Raw genomic sequence first — 17929 nt, forward strand, 5'->3', positions numbered from 1 at the left:
CTCTGTTTCCTATAGCTCTCCAGCTGTCCTGAACATAAGATCCTCTAGTTTTTAAAGTCACACATTCTGGAGGCTCATCTTCCCTGTGCAGGACCCTGGACTGGGGAACCTGAGGTGGGGTTCAGACCCCTTGCTCCTTGGGGAGGACCTGTGTGATTGTGATATTTCTCCCATTTTTGGGTCCCTGACCTACAGATATGGGTCATACTTTCACCTCTCCTACCTGTGTTGTTGTGGTTTCTTTTCTGTGTCTTTATATTGTGAAAAATCTTTTCTGCTATTCTTCAGGTTCTCATTAATAGTTACTCTGTAAATAATTGTAATTGTGGTGTGTCTGTGGGAGGAGGTGAGTTCAGATTCTACTTCCCCATCTTGGCCACCTCCACTAGTGGTTTTAAATGGTAAATTTTTTGTTATGTATATTTCACCACAAAAGAAATAGACAAGGGATCTGAACAGGCATTTCACCAAAGAAGAGATGCAGATGGCTAGTAAGCATATGACTGAGAAGGCAATGGCACCCCACTCCAGTACTCTTGCCTGGAAAATCCTATGGATGGAGGAGCCTGGTAGGCTGCAGTCCGTGGGGTCGCTAAGTGTCGGACACGACTGAGTGACTTGACTTTCACTTTTCACTTTCCTGCATTGGAGAAGGAAATGGCAACCCACTCCAGTGTTCTTGCCTGGAGAATCCCAGGGACAGCAGAGCTTGGTGGGCTGCCGTCTATGGGGTTACACAGAGTCGGACATGACTGAAGCAACTTAGCAGCAGTAAGCATATGATGGAGAAGGCAATGGCACCCCACTCCAGTACTCTCGCCTGGAAAATCCTATGGATGGAGCCTGGTGGGCTGCAGTCCATGGGGTCGCTGAGAGTCGGACAGGACTGAGCGACTTCACTTTCACTTTTCACTTTCATGCATTGGAGAAGGAAATGGCAACCCACTCCAGTGTTCTTACCTGGAGAATCCCAGGGATGGGGGAGCCTGGTGGGCTGCCGTCTCTGGGGTCACACAGAGTCGGACACGACTGAAGCGACTTAGCAACAGCAACAGCAGTAAGCATATGAAAAGTTGTCCAGTATCATCTGTCAGTCAGGAACTGCAAATTAAAATGAGGTGCCATTACATGTCTTTTAGAATGATGAAAATCCAAAAAGCTGTCAAGACCAAAAGCTGGCAAAGATGTGACTAATAGGAACTCTTATTCATTGTACGTAGGAATGTAAAATGGTACAGCCACTTTGGAAGATAGTTCTAGAATACTGCCATCAGAATTCTGAATATTACTAACCCAGCATTATTTTTCCTTACCACATTGCACTTTCCCATATGTCCTAGGTATGGTATTTGAAAGATAACAGTGTTAGTGGTCATCTAATCTGAAATCAGAGTGGAGTTTCTTTCTGACTTTTTTTTTTGGATTCAGAGGATGTATTAACTAATAATCTGTCTTTCTATTTTGGGTGTATAGGTTTAAAATTTTTCTTCCTTATTTTGAAAAAGTTGCTTAAAAAAAATTTGGCTGTGTTGGGTCTTCGTTGCAGCATTCGGGATCTTCCTTTGCAGTACATGGATGCTTCAGGGAGGCATGCAGGCTTGAGCTTCTCTTTAGTTGTGGGTGGGTGCCAGTGTGAGGGTTTCAGTAGTTGCAGCTCACAGGCTTAGGTGCTCCAAGGCACATGGGATTTTAGTTCCTCCACAGGGATTGAACCCATATCCCCCTGTGTTAGAAGGCAGATTCTTAACCATTAGTCCACCAGGGAAGTACCCCCATTGATTTCTGTTATAAAAATAAGGGTTTTTTTAATTGACTTTTCCACTTCATTCCAAATTTATGGAGATTTTGCTGTAACTGTATAAAATGGGTAAGTATATAGACATTCATGCATCTAAGTGATATTTGGTTTATTAAGCATACTTGTTACTTGTATTTAAGTTCAAGAGGCTAGTGATATCATATTAGAAAATTTTAGAACTTATTTGGTGTATCCTGATATTCTGTTGTTAAATATTTTAATGCTCTGAATACTCATATTGCCACATAGCATTGATAATATTTATTTGTCTTCTAAATAGAGAGAAAAGATTCATGAGAGATGCAAGAATATTTGTCCTCCTAAAGATACCTTTGACAGAACTCTCTTACATACTCATGGTAAGAATATTTGCTGTTTGTAGCATAGCATAAATATTAATGAACAGAATCTTAATTTGGGGACCTTGTTAACTGTAATATCTAATTTTTATTTCTAGCGAAATTTCTATAGCCTACAATCATAATCTTTTGTAAAACTGTTAAAAAGAAAAATCATGGATCTGATGGTAGTGTTATCCTTCAGTTCAACAAATACTTTTTTAATATTCAGGTACTTTGTACTTTGCTTGTTGCCTAAAAATACAGGAATAAGAAATAGTCCCTATTCTCATGAAGCTGATGGTTTCCTGAACAAGGTTAAACAAACCAATTGCAGCACTGTATATTGAACAATAAGTTCAGCATGGTAATATTGTAAAGAGTTCCTAACTTAGGTTTATGAAAACTCCTAGTTAATGAGGATTGTCTGTGTTTTAAACTATCAAGAAATATTTATGTGGAAAAAGGCATTCCAGGAAAGGAAACAGTTTATGCAAAGTCTTAGCATATTCTAGACCTGCAAGAACTTAGTATGCTGGCTCTACTGTGAACCAGAAATGAGCTGAAGAAGTAGGTAGGAGTCAGATCATGAAGAGCCTTGTGTATCATGCTAAGGAATTTTTCTTTTCTAAAAGTAGTGTAGAGCTCCAAAATATTTTAAATCAGACATGCTTAGAGTTATGATTATTCATTTCACTGTAAAAACAGTTGTGGATAGTAAATTTATAGATGATAAAACTGGAGGCAAGAAGAAAGTTGAAGGCTATTGCCATAATACAACTGAGGAATCATGTGTCCCTAATAGCAGTTATAATGAAGATGGAGAAAAAATTAGATCTTTAAGATATGCCTCAGAAATGGATACACAAGTTTTGGTTGTCAATCGTTCGTTAGTAATGGAGCAAGATGGTTAAAGATGATTCCCAGATTTTTTACTTGGACAGCTGGCCAGGTGAGAGGTACAGTTTGGTGAGAGAGGTGATATTGGAAGAGCAGGAATTCTGGAGGAGATGGAGGGTGGTTTAATTGAAGTTTTGCAGAGAAGGAGAAGTCTGTTATTTAACCCAAAGCTCAGGAAAGAGATCTAGGCTGGAGATACCAAGTATAATAGATGTTATCATAGACCACATGCTGGCCAATAGCATGGTAGCTGAATCCAAGGGCCTAGGTGGGATCACCTAGGAAGATGTGAGTAGTAAGGAGAAAAGAATGATAGAACAGAAAGCTGTCACATTTAAATGGCAGTAGAAGATGAGGTACTTGGAGACTAAAAAGTAGTAGTCCGAGAGTAGGAGAGTCAACCAAGAGAGAGTTCCACCTTAGAAATAAAAAGTAGCTAGAATTTCAAAGAAATGTGAATGATTAGTCCACAGTGTCAGAATACTTCAGGGATAGAGCAAGTTGGCACAATGAGAAGTCTCTATGGATTTGGCAATTTGGGAGATCTTAGGGAGAACATTTAGACTGAAGTAGTGGTTTCACTTTTCACTTTCATGCATTGGAGAAGGAAATGGCAACCCACTCCAGTGTTCTTGCCTGGAGAATCCCAGGGACGGGGGAGCCTGGTGGCCTGCCGTCTATGGGGTCACAGAGAGTCGGACACGACTGAAGCAACGCAGCAGCAGCAGCAGCAGCAGCAGCAGTACTTACAGAAATGTCAATAGTGTGTGCTAAAGGAGCAAGTATAAAAGTAAGAAGGGGAGACTGCCAGTATGAATGTGACTTGAAGATCTGAGATGTAAAGTTTTGACTAGAGGGAACAGAATCCTTCTAGTTTGTTTCTATTAGTAGTTGTGGTAGAAGGATGTTTTTGCAAGGCCAGGATTAGATGAGGCAAGAGAGATATTTGCATAATCCTGAGGGTGAGTGCTTCCTGAAATTTGCACCTGAGATTCTCCTTTGCCTTAGTCTACACTAGGCCCTGGGTTTTATCTTTCTTCATCATCATCATTTTTTTTTTTTTTTTTTGATGGAAGAGAACTGAGCATGTTTGTATGGTAAGAGGAAAGGCCTTCTAAAAGGTTGCAAGTATGGAGAGGCAGGGTAGTTGATGAAGTGAACTCAGAGAAGAGGCAGGAGAGGATGGAGTCTAAGTACAGAAAGCTGAGTTTGGAAAGGAGGGTGCCTTGTCTTGAGATCTGATTAGAAGACGAAGATGAAGGAGGTTCATTTTCAAGAAGCTTGTAGATGATACAAATTAAGATGTCTAAGAAGAAAACTAATATGGTATTAAAAAAAACTTTGATCAAAGAAATTCTGCATGGGATGGTAGATATTTTGAACAATAAAAATAGTATTTCTGTAAGATAGTACCAAGCTTTCTGTGTCCATTTTAAAAAGATTTGAAACGTATTTAGTTGTTTTATTGCTACTATACAATTGATAAAAATTATTTGAAACATGTCTTATTCAGCACTTTGCCTACTGCTAGACATAAGGAGGTGTTTATTTATTGAAGAAAGAAACTTAAGTGGTTATTTAGTTGTGACCTAGTATAGTGTTGAATCTGTCAAAATATATTTTATGGAAATAAAGTGAAAACAAGTTTTAAAAAATCATATTTTTCCTTTTCTTTTTAAAAATAGATAAATCCAGGACAGATCTGGAGCAAGTACCTAAGGTAACAAAGCCTGAAAAATGAGAATACAGCTTTTTAATATTTGATCTTTAATTTTGTCTTGAAAGAAACTTTCACTGGGCTGTTTTCTGATGCTTTGACCACTTTGATTTTTCTGGGACTTTATTGCATCACTTTTATTTGCTCTGTTTTGCATTATCAGTCTCTTCTTTATCACCAAAAACTACAAGTATATTTAAATCTCGTCATTAAAAAAAAAATTTGATCTTATTGCATCCTCAGTTGCTCAGTCAAATCTGACTCTTTGCAACCCCATGGACTGTAGCCTGCCATGTTCCTCTGTCTGTGGAATTTTTCAGGCAAGAATACTGGAGCAGGTTGCCATTTCCTCTTCCAGGGGATCTTCCAACCCAGAGACTGAACCAGCATCTCCTGCATCTCCTTCATTGGCAGGCCAATTCTTTACCACTGAGCCACCTGGGAAGCCCCCACTGATCTTATTACCCCACCAAATTATTAGAGATATTTTCTTTGTATGAAAATTTGTGTAGAGGCATGTAATAGATGAATGTGTTTTTGTTTTCTGGGGAAAGAGTCCATTGCATTCGTCAGATTCTCAGAGGTCTATATTGCTTTTTAGGGTGAGAAGAGACAGAAAGATGAAAGAAACAGGAAAGGGCAGTCATGTTTAAAGTTCTTTGATTTCTACAAAACAAAATTCAAACTCTGTAATTTAAGGCCCTTAATTATTCATTTCCATCATAGTCATACTCTTAACTTTTGCCTACTAATCTTAGACATTCTTTATTTTTTCTTTTTTACACATTTTTTACTTCAGACTTTTTGCTGGCTTCATGCTTTATTTGCACTGTTCCTTTAGCCTGAAAGACTTTTACCTCTTCATATCTTATCTTGTATAGTTTCTTGCTTAAATGGCAACTTGTATGAATACATTTCCCCCCAAATGAAGATCATTGGACCCTTTGCCAAACTCTCATAGCATTTTATCTAGATCCCTACTGTCCCTTTTAAGACATTTGTCACTCTTTTCCTTATAAAATATTTATGTATATGTTTTATCACATCTTTGTGGTGAAAGATCCTTGAGATTAGGATCTCTGTAATAATTTAGCTTTGTTTCCACCTTAGTGCCTAGCATAAGAATAAATCATCATAAACATGTATTGAATTAATCAATCCTTTTAGTTATACTAGAGGGATTAGAAAATATACTCATGTCCCTAGTTAGATTTCCCAATCATCAGTTAGTTCAGTTCAGTTGCTCAGTCATGTCCGACTCTTTGTGACCCCATGGACTATACAGTCCATGGAATTCTCTAGACCAGAATACTGGAGTGGGTAGCCTTTCCCTTCTCCAGGGGATCTTCCCAACACAGGGATGAAACCCAGGTCTCCTGCATTGCAGGTGGATTCTTTACCAGCTGAACTGTAAGGTAAGCCCCTTGTGTTTAGAGATGGGGTTAAATAAATAAATTTTGTAAAGTATGAGGTAAATAAAGCTCTTTATACCTTTCTAAGAGAGTTTGGTCTGTCAGTCATGGGAATTCACTGAGAAATTTAAAAAGAGAACTTGATTATAATAGTTACAGTTGCATTTTAATGGTATGTCTGACGGTAGTATAAAGCATGGATTAGGGAAGGATATCGGTAAGTAGCCATTTGCTGTAATCCAGAGATAGATTTTTATATACATAGCTTGTTATGGCAACTCACTCCAGTACTCTTGCCTGGAAAATCCCATGGATGGAGGAGCCTGGTAGGCTGCAGTCCATGGGGTCACTAACAGTTGGATATGACTGAGCAGCTTCACTTTCACTTTTCACTTTCATGCATTGGAGGAGGAAATGGCAACCCACTCCAGTGTTCTTGCCTGGAAAATCCCAGGGACGGCGGGGCCTGGTGGGCTGCCGTCTATGGGATCGCACAGAGTCAGACACGACTGAAGCAACTTAGCAGCAGCAGCTTGTTATCACTTCCTTTTTCTGTATATGTCTGAGATTCAAGTTAATTATTTTAATGAAGGGGATATTAGATGTAAAGAAAATGTTTATCTAATTGAGGGAAATGCATTTTTTTATTAGATTTTTATGAAACCAGATTTTGCCTTGGACGATTCCTTAACTTTTAATTCAGTTTTACCATGGTCTCATTTTAATACTGCTGGTGGAAAAGGAAATCGTGATGCAGCTTCCTCAAAGTTGCTACAAGAAAAGGTAATTTTTATTTTTTCCATGTAGAAAACTATTTTAATCAAATGATACAATTGGGTTAGCCAAAAAATTCATTCAGATTTTTTGTGATATCATACAGAAAAACCTGAATGAACATTTTGGCCAACCCAATATTTGTGTGTGTTCATAATTAGTTATTTAGTAAGCACTAATTCCTTTAATTTCATCCTTATTGTTACTGATAATTTGAACCCTTTAAATCTTAACTGATAAAGTAACAGTATTTTGTTTCAATACAATACCAGTTGTTCTGTTGAAAAGGAAAAGCTTATTGTCTGAGTGCTTCTTATCCAAATCAGCAGTTGACAGAAATTCAGATGAAAGGATGTAGTAGATAATGCAATTAATTGTTTTACCTTTATTCCAAACAATATATTGGCTAATTTTATATTCTTTATGATTTAAATCACAGAAAATGAACTTTTCCTAAGAAACTGTTTTTCCTCCTTTACACATAGTAATGATGATTCTTTTGAAGCAAAAATATCATAGTTAAAAATTACAGTGTTCATTTAGCTTTGCAAAGCTTTGCAAAGCCTAGCCTTTTGCATGTCTGCAGTTTTTCAAAATCTTATATATAATGTTCTATATTTCAGAAGTCAACACCTGAAAGTCATTTAAAATGTAAAACTTTAAACAGAACTCACATATCAAGACTCTTGTAAAACTGGAATAGGAAGTAAAGACCTTTGATCTCTGTTCTTTCCTAGCACTCAAGTTTAGAACATTTCTGAAACTGACTGTGGTTCCTAAACTGAGATGAAGCATTCCGTTGTAGTCTAATGACAGCTCTTGGCAGTCTGAAAGCTTGTCTCATGTGGGTTATTCAATAAGTTGGGTCTAGTCCTCTTCAACTGAAGAAAGGGCGACTTAGGAAAGGAGAAGAAATGTGAGGAAAGAATTATGAGTATGCCTTCCCCATAGTTGAAAACGAGTTCCCTTTTTTTTTTTTGGCAACATTTTCATCTATGAAGGTTTTCCTTGAGTAAAAATAAATTCATAAATCTTAGGAAAAGGATAGATTTATGGACATAGACTCAGTCCCAGACTGCTTTTTTACATTCCAAGTATATCCCGTTGTATACCTTAAAAGAGAAAAACAACAGAAGCCAATAAAAATTTCATCAATCTATACAAATGCTTTTATGAATACTTTAAAAAATTGTTCCCTTTATAGAATTTTTAATAGGAAATGAATTATGAAAATATTATGTCTTTGAAAAGAATATATCAATGGAATATTGATAAATTACAAAAATCTTTGAAACTCAAATGAAATACTTTTCTTATGCTAAATGTTAAGAGTGACTAATGGATTTTTTTTTTTTTTTTTGTAAAGTTGCAAAATCAGCTTTGTTACTTTTACATTTTGTTTCCTTCTCATTCTGCTCTATTCTTAGAAAAGGAATGGAAAACAGGATTCGAAGACAGGATTCAAACTTACTCTATGATTGATGACAGTTGTTTTATCTTGCTAGTTTTAAAGAGGGGATACTAGCAAGGATTAGAGAAATTTATATCTTATCGTAGTGCTGCTATCCAAAGTTGTGTTCTGCGATGAGATTAACGAGTTCGGTTTAGAATGTAAATCATTGTACTGTTTCCTTCATTAAGAAAGTCTTTCCATGAAAAATTCTAGCAAAGTTCCTCTTTTCGTCTTGGACCTCTTGAACAGTTCACAAACTGGCAGCAGCATATGGACTGCATTTCGAGTAGCACTGTCTTAAAGGAGTTACTCGTTCTCCATTTTCTGAAAATTGAGTTACTTTAGCTTGTGATGTAACTAAGTACTTTCATCTCCTTATTGCTTTTTAGGTAAATAAATGAGCAGTCATTGAGGATAAAAAGAACAACAGCGAAAGAGTAGAAATGCAAGAGATTTAAACTATAAAAGAATGTCTTGTTTGTAATCTATTTATTAATATATTATTGAAGGAGCCTTATTGAAGATATGCATCATCCTGCATAGTTTTAAGGAAACAAGCTTGGTGACCAAATAATCTCTTAATTTTATGAGTCCTAAATGTAGAAAGCCCATTAACCCTTTAACACTGTGAATTCTGAGATGTTCAGAGATAATTCTTGAAGTTTGAGCTATGGGTTGAAGACTCTAAAAGTAAAAAAGTGAGAGACAAATAGAAAGATAATATAGCCAAAAAAAGACATATGCAGTTTTGAAGGAAGAAAAGACAACTCAAATTTTAGGACTCCATATTTGAAATTAGAAAGCATTTTTAATATATGTTACTCTAGGAATTAATTTTGATAGTGTTACTGATAAACTATATATGAATTAATTGTTTCAGGCTTCTATCAGTCATTTAAGAGGAAAGCACATTGGAAATAACGTGGATTTTATGAATTGATAAAAGAATAATTGCTGAAATGTAAAATAAACAGCCCTGGGGGAGAAAAAGATCCAAATGAATTCTGGTACATTCTACAATTAGTGACTTGATCACCAATCTGTCTTTCATGAATTCTGTAGTGTTTTGAGGCAGCATGGTGCAGTAGAAAGAACTTCAGTTTTTGAGTTAGACAAACCTGAACTCAAATTTCAGTTTTTCTGCTTACTAATTATATGACTTTATTCAAGTAATTTAAAGTTTCTAAGCCTTAGTATCTTCATCTGTAAAAGAAAATAATAATAAAACCTGTATTCTAAGACTGTTGAAATTAGTAAATTATATATATATATATATATAAAAAATACCAGTTCCTGATACATAGAAGGAAGAAGTCAATAAATAATAACCTATAATTATCTTTCAGTCAGATAAATGACTTGATATTGGTGATAATGATGATGTGTAGAGGTTAAGAAAATCAATATTCTCTCTCTCTCAGATCTTAGAACTTCTGAAACTAGCTTATACTCTGAGGTGACGGTGGGGTACTTTTACTTTCTAGAAAGTAGTTGGTGTTTGGAGGGCAGTAGTGGCAGGAGCAGAGGAAGAAGGTAAATCACCTACTGTGATTTTGTCTTACATTTATTAATCTTTGGGCTCTACCTTTCATCACCTTTCTATTTTGTGTGCCTAATAGCAAGCATCATATAATCTAATGGTTCACACAATGGGATTTAAAATACATGTAGAAATATTGTATCATTTTCAGAAAACATTTGGATAGTTAAAATATACTTATAACTCTGATTTTTTTTTCTTTCCTCTTAAGCTGAGCCATTATCTGGATATTGTGGAAGTAAACATTGCTCACCAGATCTCTTTACGTTCAGAAGCATTTTTTCATGCAATGACCTCTCAACACGAATTGCAGGACTACCTCAAGAAAACTTCCCAGGCTGTAAAAATGCTTCGAGATAAAATTGCACAGATTGATAAAGTAATGTGTGAAGGATCACTACACATTTTAAGACTGGCACTTACCAGAAATAATTGTGTTAAAGTATACAATAAACTGAAGTTAATGGCCACTGTACACCAGACTCAGCCTACAGTACAGGTGTTGTTATCTACTTCTGAATTTGTTGGAGCATTGGACTTAATAGCAACAACACAAGAGGTTCTACAGCAAGAACTTCAGGGCATTCATAGCTTCCGGTATGTCCATTAAGTAAGCCATTAGAAATAGTGTTAAATTTTCAAAGGATAAATTTTAGTGTGTAATGAAAACTGAAAAAGTATGAGTGTATTTAGAATTACATGGGTATTTTTTTCTTCTAGATTGACCTGTTTAAAATTATCATTCTAAAATTTTAGTCTTACCCTAAAATCATAAGGACCAATATTTACACAGATATTTGGATCAGTTCCGTTTAGTTACTCAGTCGTGTCCAACTCTTTGCGACCCCATGAACCGCAGCACGCCAGGCCTCCCTGTTCATCACCAACTCCCAGAGTTTACCCAAACTCATGTCCATTGAGTTGGTGATGCCATCCAACCATCTCATCCTCTGTTGTCCCCTTCTCCTCCCGCCTTCAATCTTTCCCAACATCAGGGTCTTTTCAAATGAGGCAGCTCTTCACATCAGGTGGCCAAAATATTGGAGTTTCATCTTCAACATCAGTCCTTCCAATGAACACCCAGGACTGATTTCCTTAAGGATGGACTGGTTGGATCTCCTTGCAGTCCAAGGGACTCTCAAGAGTCTTCTCCAATACCACAGTTCAAAAGCATCAATTCTTCGGCACTCAGGTTTCTTTATAGTCCAACTCTCACATCCATACATGACTACTGGAAAACCATAGCCTGGACTAGATGGACCATTGTTGGCAAAGTAATGTCTCTGCTTTTTAATATGCTGTCTAGGTTGGTCATAACTTTTCTTCCAAGGAGTAAACATCTTTTAATTCCATGGCTGCAGTCACCATCTGCAGTGATTTTGGAGCCCCAAAAAATAAGTCGGCCACTATTTCCACTGTTTCCCTATCTATTTGCCATGAAGTGAAGGGACCGGATGTCATGATCTTAGTTTTCTGAATGTTGAGCTTTAAGCCAACTTTTTCACTCTCCACTTTCACTTTCATCAAGAGGCTTTTGAGTTCCTCTTCACTTTCTGCCATAAGTGTAGTGTCATCTGCATATCTGAGGTTATTGATATTTCTCTCGGCAGTCTTGATTCCAGCTTGTGCTTCATCCAGCCCAGCGTTTCTCATGATGTACTCTGCATATAAGTTAAATAAGCAGGGTGACAATATACAGCCTTGACGTACTCCTTTTCCTATTTGGAACCAGTCTGTTGTTCCATGTCAAGTTCTAACTGTTGCTTCCTGACCTACATCCAGATTTCTCAAGAGGCAGGTCAGGTGGTCTGATGAACAATGGATGGAGGTTTGTGACATTGTACAGGAGATAGGAATCAAGACCATCCCCAATAAAAAGAAATGCAAAAAAGCAAAATGGCTGTTTGAGGAGGCCTTGCAAATAGCTGTGAAAAGAAGACAAGCAAAAAGCAAAGGAGAAAAGGAAAGATATACCCGTTTGAATGCAGAGTTCCAAAGAATAGCAAGGAGAGATAAGAAAGCCTTCCTCAGCTATCAGTGCAAAGAAATAGAGGAAAACAATAGAATGGGAAAGACTAGGAATCTCTTCAAGAAAATTAGAGATAGCAAGGGAATATTTCATGCAAAGATGGGCTCGATAAAGGACAGAAATGGTATGGACCTAACAGAAGCAGAAGATATTAAGAAGAGGTGACAAGAATACACAGAAGAACTGTACAAAAGAGATCTTCACGACCCAGATAATCATGATGGTGTGATCACTCACCTAGAGCCAGACATCCTGGAATGTGAAGTCAAGTGGGCCTTAGGAAGCATCACTATGAACAAAGCTAGTGGAGATGATGGAATTCCAGTTGAGCTATTTCAGATCCTGAAAGACGATGCTGTGAAAGTGCTGCACTCAATATGCCAGCAAATTTGGAAAACTCAGCGCTGGCCACAGGACTGGAAAAGGGCAGTTTTCATTCCAATCCCAAAGAAAGGCAATGCCAAAGAATGCTGAAACTACCGCACAGTTGCTCTCATCTCACATACTAGTAAAGTAATGCTCAAAATTCTCCAAGTCAGGGTTCAACGATACGCAAACCATGAACCTCCAGATGTTCAAGCTGGTTTTAGAAAAGGCAGAGGAACCAGAGACCAAATTGCCAAGATTCGCTGGATCATTGAAAAAGCAAGAGAGTTCCAGAAAAACATTTATTTCTGATTTATTGACTGTGCCAAAACCTTTGACTGTGTGGATCACAATAACCTGTGGAAAATTCTGAAAGAGATATTTGCATAAAGAAGTAAAATTAAATTCTCTAGTAGATGAAATTGATAAAAGGCCAGTCACAACTTTGAAACCAATAACATTTTGAAAATGTTGAAATAGCTTTGTGTCAAAGTAGAGAAAGTGGAGAAAGGAATACCACTTCATTTTAAAAGCTATTGAAAAAATTTTAAATTAGATAATTATTCAAATTCATGTCTAATTTGCAGTCTGTCACATTGCAAAAAATTTCACATGATGGTGGAAGATACCCAATTTCTTTTGAGGCTTTATTTTGAAAATACCTTTAAAATTAGGATTTTAGTTATTTTATGTTTGATCATGTCAGATATTTAATTTGCAGATCAGACCAGTTATAAGTCATCAAAATTTCTTGATATATTCTGAAAACCTTCAGAATATATTACATTATATAGAGCACATCTTCCATAAAACTTCTCTGTAGTCACTCAATGGTGTAAGATTTAGGTGGGTTTCCCAGCAGATAGGCCTTCAACAAGGACTTTGCAGGCCTGCTTAACTGAATGAAATCTTCAATATGGGCTTCCTTGGTGGCTCAGCTGGTAAAGAATCAGCCTGCAATGCAGGAGACCATGGTGCGATTCCTGGGAGGTATAGGCTACCTACTCCAGTATTCTTGGGCTTCCCTGATGTCTCAGACGGTAAAGAATCTGTCTGCAATGTGGGAGACCTGGGTTCGATTCCTGGGTTGGGAAGATCCTCTGGAGAAGTGAACAGCTACCCACTCCAGTATTCTGACCTGGGGATTTCCATGGACAGAGGAGCCTGGCAGGCTACAGTCCATGGGGTCAGAAAGAGTCAGACACAACTGAGCGACTTTCACTTTATCTTAAATATAAAATTATTTTAATTGAATTATAAGTTCTTACTAAGAGTGTGTAATTGGAATATTTATTTAGAAAGCACTTTAAAAAAAATTGGCCCAAATTTAATTATGCAAGTGAATGATTGATTCATTTATTTTAGAAATGGTAATTGATCATCTGTTACATGAGAGACACCTGGCAGAATGCTGGGACTATAGCCATGAACAAAGCAGAGATGCTTCCTATTCTGTTTCTGCAATTTATTTGTCAGTAGGGATACAGAAATTACTAGGTAGTTATGATATGGTGCAGTACAGTATGATGATGAGTGTACAGATTACTATGGAGTTTAACCTTAGGGGAAAAACCTCCAGACATTTATGTTTACAGAAGTTTGGATTATAGATCTCTTTGAAAATGTATTTTAAGCTGTGGTCAGACCTTCTTTCCATAAAAGTATACCTGTACGTAATATTTTGCAATCAGTTTTGGGTGGTTTGTAGTCCTTTGGAGTCTACTTTGAATTTCTCAGCATGGGAACCCAGGGTGACAAAATGATTTTTCAGTTCAGTTCAGTTCAGTCGCTCGGTCGTGTCTGACTTTTTGCGACCCCATGAATCGCAGCACGCCAGGCCTCCCTGTCCATCACCAACTTCTGGAGTTTCCCCTTTACCTCTGAAATTTTAAATATTTCTCTTTTAAATGTGTGCATGGAATATGTTTTTAAAATTAATAATTTTGTCAGTATTTTAGCAAGATGGACTTCTGTAATAACAGAAGCTGTTTTTCACTTGTCACTACTATATAATTAAAATGTTGATGAATATTAGCAACTGATTCTACAAAGTAGAATGCTTCATCCTCTGAACAGAGAAATAGAAACAAAGATTAAATGCTTGCCTGCTGAACGCAAATTCTGAAACTATTCTAATTTTTACTCCAAAGGTCATGCAGTTTATTTCATTTTCTTGACTCATAAGTTTATGCCCAATAATATTGATTAAAAGTATAGTTATCCAAAGCTATCTGGAAAATATTTAAGAACAGGGTTGAATATTTATTCCTAGTAGATTATGATTTATTGGAAGGCAAAGTGAAAATTTTATAATCTTGTAATCATCTTGAGCTGGAATGCAAGGAAGAGTTTACCTTTATTTTCAGGCTCACTTTTTTGGTTTGTATCTTAACTCAGAGGACAAAATATTCTTCATAAAAAAGGGCATATAATTTTTTAAAGACTTTCAAATATTCTAGTTGTCTACCTTTTGCTCATGTATCTTTCTAATATTTTTTAAGACCTGCTCTTTTATAAAGAGCATTTATTCTTCACATAAAATATATACGAAAATATATTTGATCCTTGACATATTGCAGGTTTCGTGTAGAAAAGATTTAGTTATGTTGAAATTCAGGGGTATAATGTTATTTGCTCTGTCTTATTGTAAAGGTTTATGTAGAACCTCTTCTCAGTTTTCACCATTGTTAGTTTTTTTTGTTACTACTTACTACCACCACCACTATAAAATCCAAGAACATTTTTTGAATACTTTGGTATTCTGTACAAGATACTATGCTAAGAATATTGTACGTATTGATATTATTTGATGCCACTCCCCACTCCAGAAAACCCCTCTGAGATAGTCTTGCCTCATTTTAATAGATAAGAACGATAAAGCATTGAAAATCTTAGATAACTTGTTGCAAGTTATACAAATAACTTGCTCCAAGTCATAGAGCACATTATAAAACAGTAGAGTCAAAATTCAGTCAAGATCTCATTGGGCCCAAGAATTATGTATACTTTTTAATATATTTCATTGAGGTTTTATAGGATCTCAAATAGATCACTCTGAACATCAGTGCTAATTTTCTAGTGCAAGAGGTGTTAAACTGTGGGCAATTTACAGATTTGCTAAGCGAGAAACCTACCATAGTAATAGATTTTAGGATAAAAATTAATGCAACTAGTTTTTCTAGTTGTTTGCCGCCGCCTTTTTCTTTTTGAAAGAAAAGGTGGGAAACATTCAGAGTTAATTACAGGTTCCAGTTTACTGTAACAAGATTCTATTGATCAGAGAGGCCACCTTAGGATTCCACTTAAGGGATTTTTATTGTTGGAAGTATTAAAAGGTATTTAATATCTTGTTTGCTCCTGATATGGTCTTACATAATTTAGATTTTCAAAACATTGTAACATAAAAACATCCACATTGTATGCTCTGAGATGAAGTCAAAACAACAAATTTCCTGCTATTTGATGAAAATAGTATTACTGCTGGGTTTATTGATATGTAAGTTTTTCTGATAAAAGCAGCACAGAAGTCATTGTTGTGAACCCACAGCTTAGTAGAAGAGTTGAATTCATGTACAAATTGAGGCATATTAAAGTAGCAAGTATTAGAATTGCTCTGATTTATTTAGCTGGATATATGGACCTGTGTATGTTTTTAGAAAGGTATTTTTAGTTATTTGTCATTTCAGTATATTTCTTCCACCACTCTTAATTACTGCGTGTGATTATTAGGATGATGATGTTGCTTTTGTTGTTCAGTCGTGTCCAACTCTGTGATCTCATGGACTGCATCATGCCAGGCTCCTCTGTCTTCCACTGTGTCCTGGAGTTTGCTCAAATTCATGTCCATTAAGTTGGTGATGCTATCTAACCATCTCATCCTCTGCTGCCCACTTCTTCTCATACTTTTAAAATGAACTGTTAACGGATCTGTCTTTAAATATTTTAGGTAAGGTTAATAATGTTCAGTACAATTGCATCTATTGATAAAGTAGTCAAAAATATTGTAAACACAGAGCAAGGACGAAAAGGTGAATCTTATAAAACCTTATAATTCTAAAAGTTTTGTTTAAGGATTCACTTAAATCTATTAACATATGTTATCTTATACCTGTGAGTACATAATAAATATTATTTGATACTAGTATTGAAATTCATATCTGTTCTTTATTTATTTATCAGACTTTAAAATTAAGAGGCATAGAAATGAAAGTACTTAGTAAATAACTAAAATATAGTAGTATCTGAGGTTGAATAGAACTTCACATTTAAATTATTATGCTGAATATCACTAGATGCAGTCCTCTGGACTTCCTACCATAATTATTTGTTGGGATTTGCTGAGGACTGCTTATACCTGAAGGTAACACATACTTGAGTGGTAACCTCTAGTCTACATTCAAAAGGAATTTATGATCTTTATAAAAATTGATAACCAAGCATTGTTAAAGTTCTGTGTGGATTTATATCCTACCCTATTACTACTTTTTAAAAAGCTTGTTGAAAACTGAAACATACACAAAAATAGAGGAAATTATATGAAGAGTTGTATGAAGCTGGGTAAACTGCATATCACCTGCGAATTATCAGCTCATGGCCAACTTTGTTTTCTCCGTATTCCTCCCCGATTCTTGGATTATTTTGAAACAAATCCAAAATATCATTTCATTTCATCCATAAGTATTCCATTATATATCTTTGAAAGATAGGATCTTTAAAAACATAATTCTAATATCATTTATAGTTTCAAATAGTTAGTCAGTGTTCAAATTTTCCTACTTCTCAAAATTCTTTTCATAGTGTATTTGTTGAAATAGGTCCAAAATATAACTATATATTACAATTGATTGATATATTTCAAGTGTCTTTTGATATTGTTCTCCATTCTTCTCATTTTTCCCCTTTCAAAATATTTATTGAAGAAATTATCTTTGTAGTGCTTCTCACAGTCTGGATTTTGCCAACTTCATCCACATGTTTATTAGCAGGTTTCCTTTTGCCTATACTTTTTATAAGCTTATAGTTAGATTTAAAGGCTTGATCAAGTTTAAGTTTTTCTTAGAAATCATATATCTGGTTGTCTCTTTTTATGATATTAGCAGCCATTTGATGATCATTGCCTAGATTTATCATCTCATTGTGGGTTGCAAATCATGATATTCTAATTCTAAACTTCCTTATTCATTTATTAATGGAATATTTCTGTAAAGCCATATTTCTCCATAACAGTTATTTGTTAATTCTGAAGGACAATTCTTACAAGGATAGGCAAGATAAATTCTAGGTTCTTTTCCTTTATCTGGCAGTTTTTGAAATAATGAATTGAAAATCTCAGTTCAGTTCAGTTCAGTTGCTCAGTCGTGTCTGACTCTTTGCGACCCCATGAATTGCAGCACGCCAGGCCTCCCTGTCCATCACCAACTCCCAGAGTTCACTCAGACCCATGTCCATAGAGTCGGTGATGCCATCCAGCCATCTCATCCTCTGTCATCCCCTTCTCCTCCTGCCCCCAATCCCTCCCAGCATCAGAGTCTTTTCCAATGAGTCAACTCTTCGCATCAGGTGGCCAAAGTGCTGGAGTTACAGCTTTAGCATCATTCCTTCC

At 36.1% G+C, this 17929-nt stretch overlaps 1 protein-coding gene across 5 annotated transcripts in view; it reads left to right on the plus strand.

Annotated features, from left to right (window-relative positions):
- VPS54 (VPS54 subunit of GARP complex) overlaps nt 1-17929 on the plus strand; it is a 102647-nt gene that overhangs the window by 30048 nt on the left and 54670 nt on the right. For all 5 annotated transcript variants that reach the window (XR_011466038.1, XR_011466039.1, XM_070379376.1 and 2 more), the window contains 4 exons: nt 2079-2157; nt 4722-4756; nt 6817-6948; nt 10144-10529. Coding sequence is in view for 3 of the 5 variants with exons in the window: in XM_070379376.1 (XP_070235477.1) it covers nt 2079-2157; nt 4722-4756; nt 6817-6948; nt 10144-10529 (632 nt within the window). In the remaining 2 variants the exon portion in view is untranslated. The remainder of the gene's footprint in view (nt 1-2078; nt 2158-4721; nt 4757-6816; nt 6949-10143; nt 10530-17929) is intronic.

The sequence above is a fragment of the Bos mutus genome, chromosome 11 (genome assembly GCF_027580195.1).
Source record: "Bos mutus isolate GX-2022 chromosome 11, NWIPB_WYAK_1.1, whole genome shotgun sequence".
Classification (NCBI taxonomy): domain Eukaryota; kingdom Metazoa; phylum Chordata; class Mammalia; order Artiodactyla; family Bovidae; genus Bos; species Bos mutus.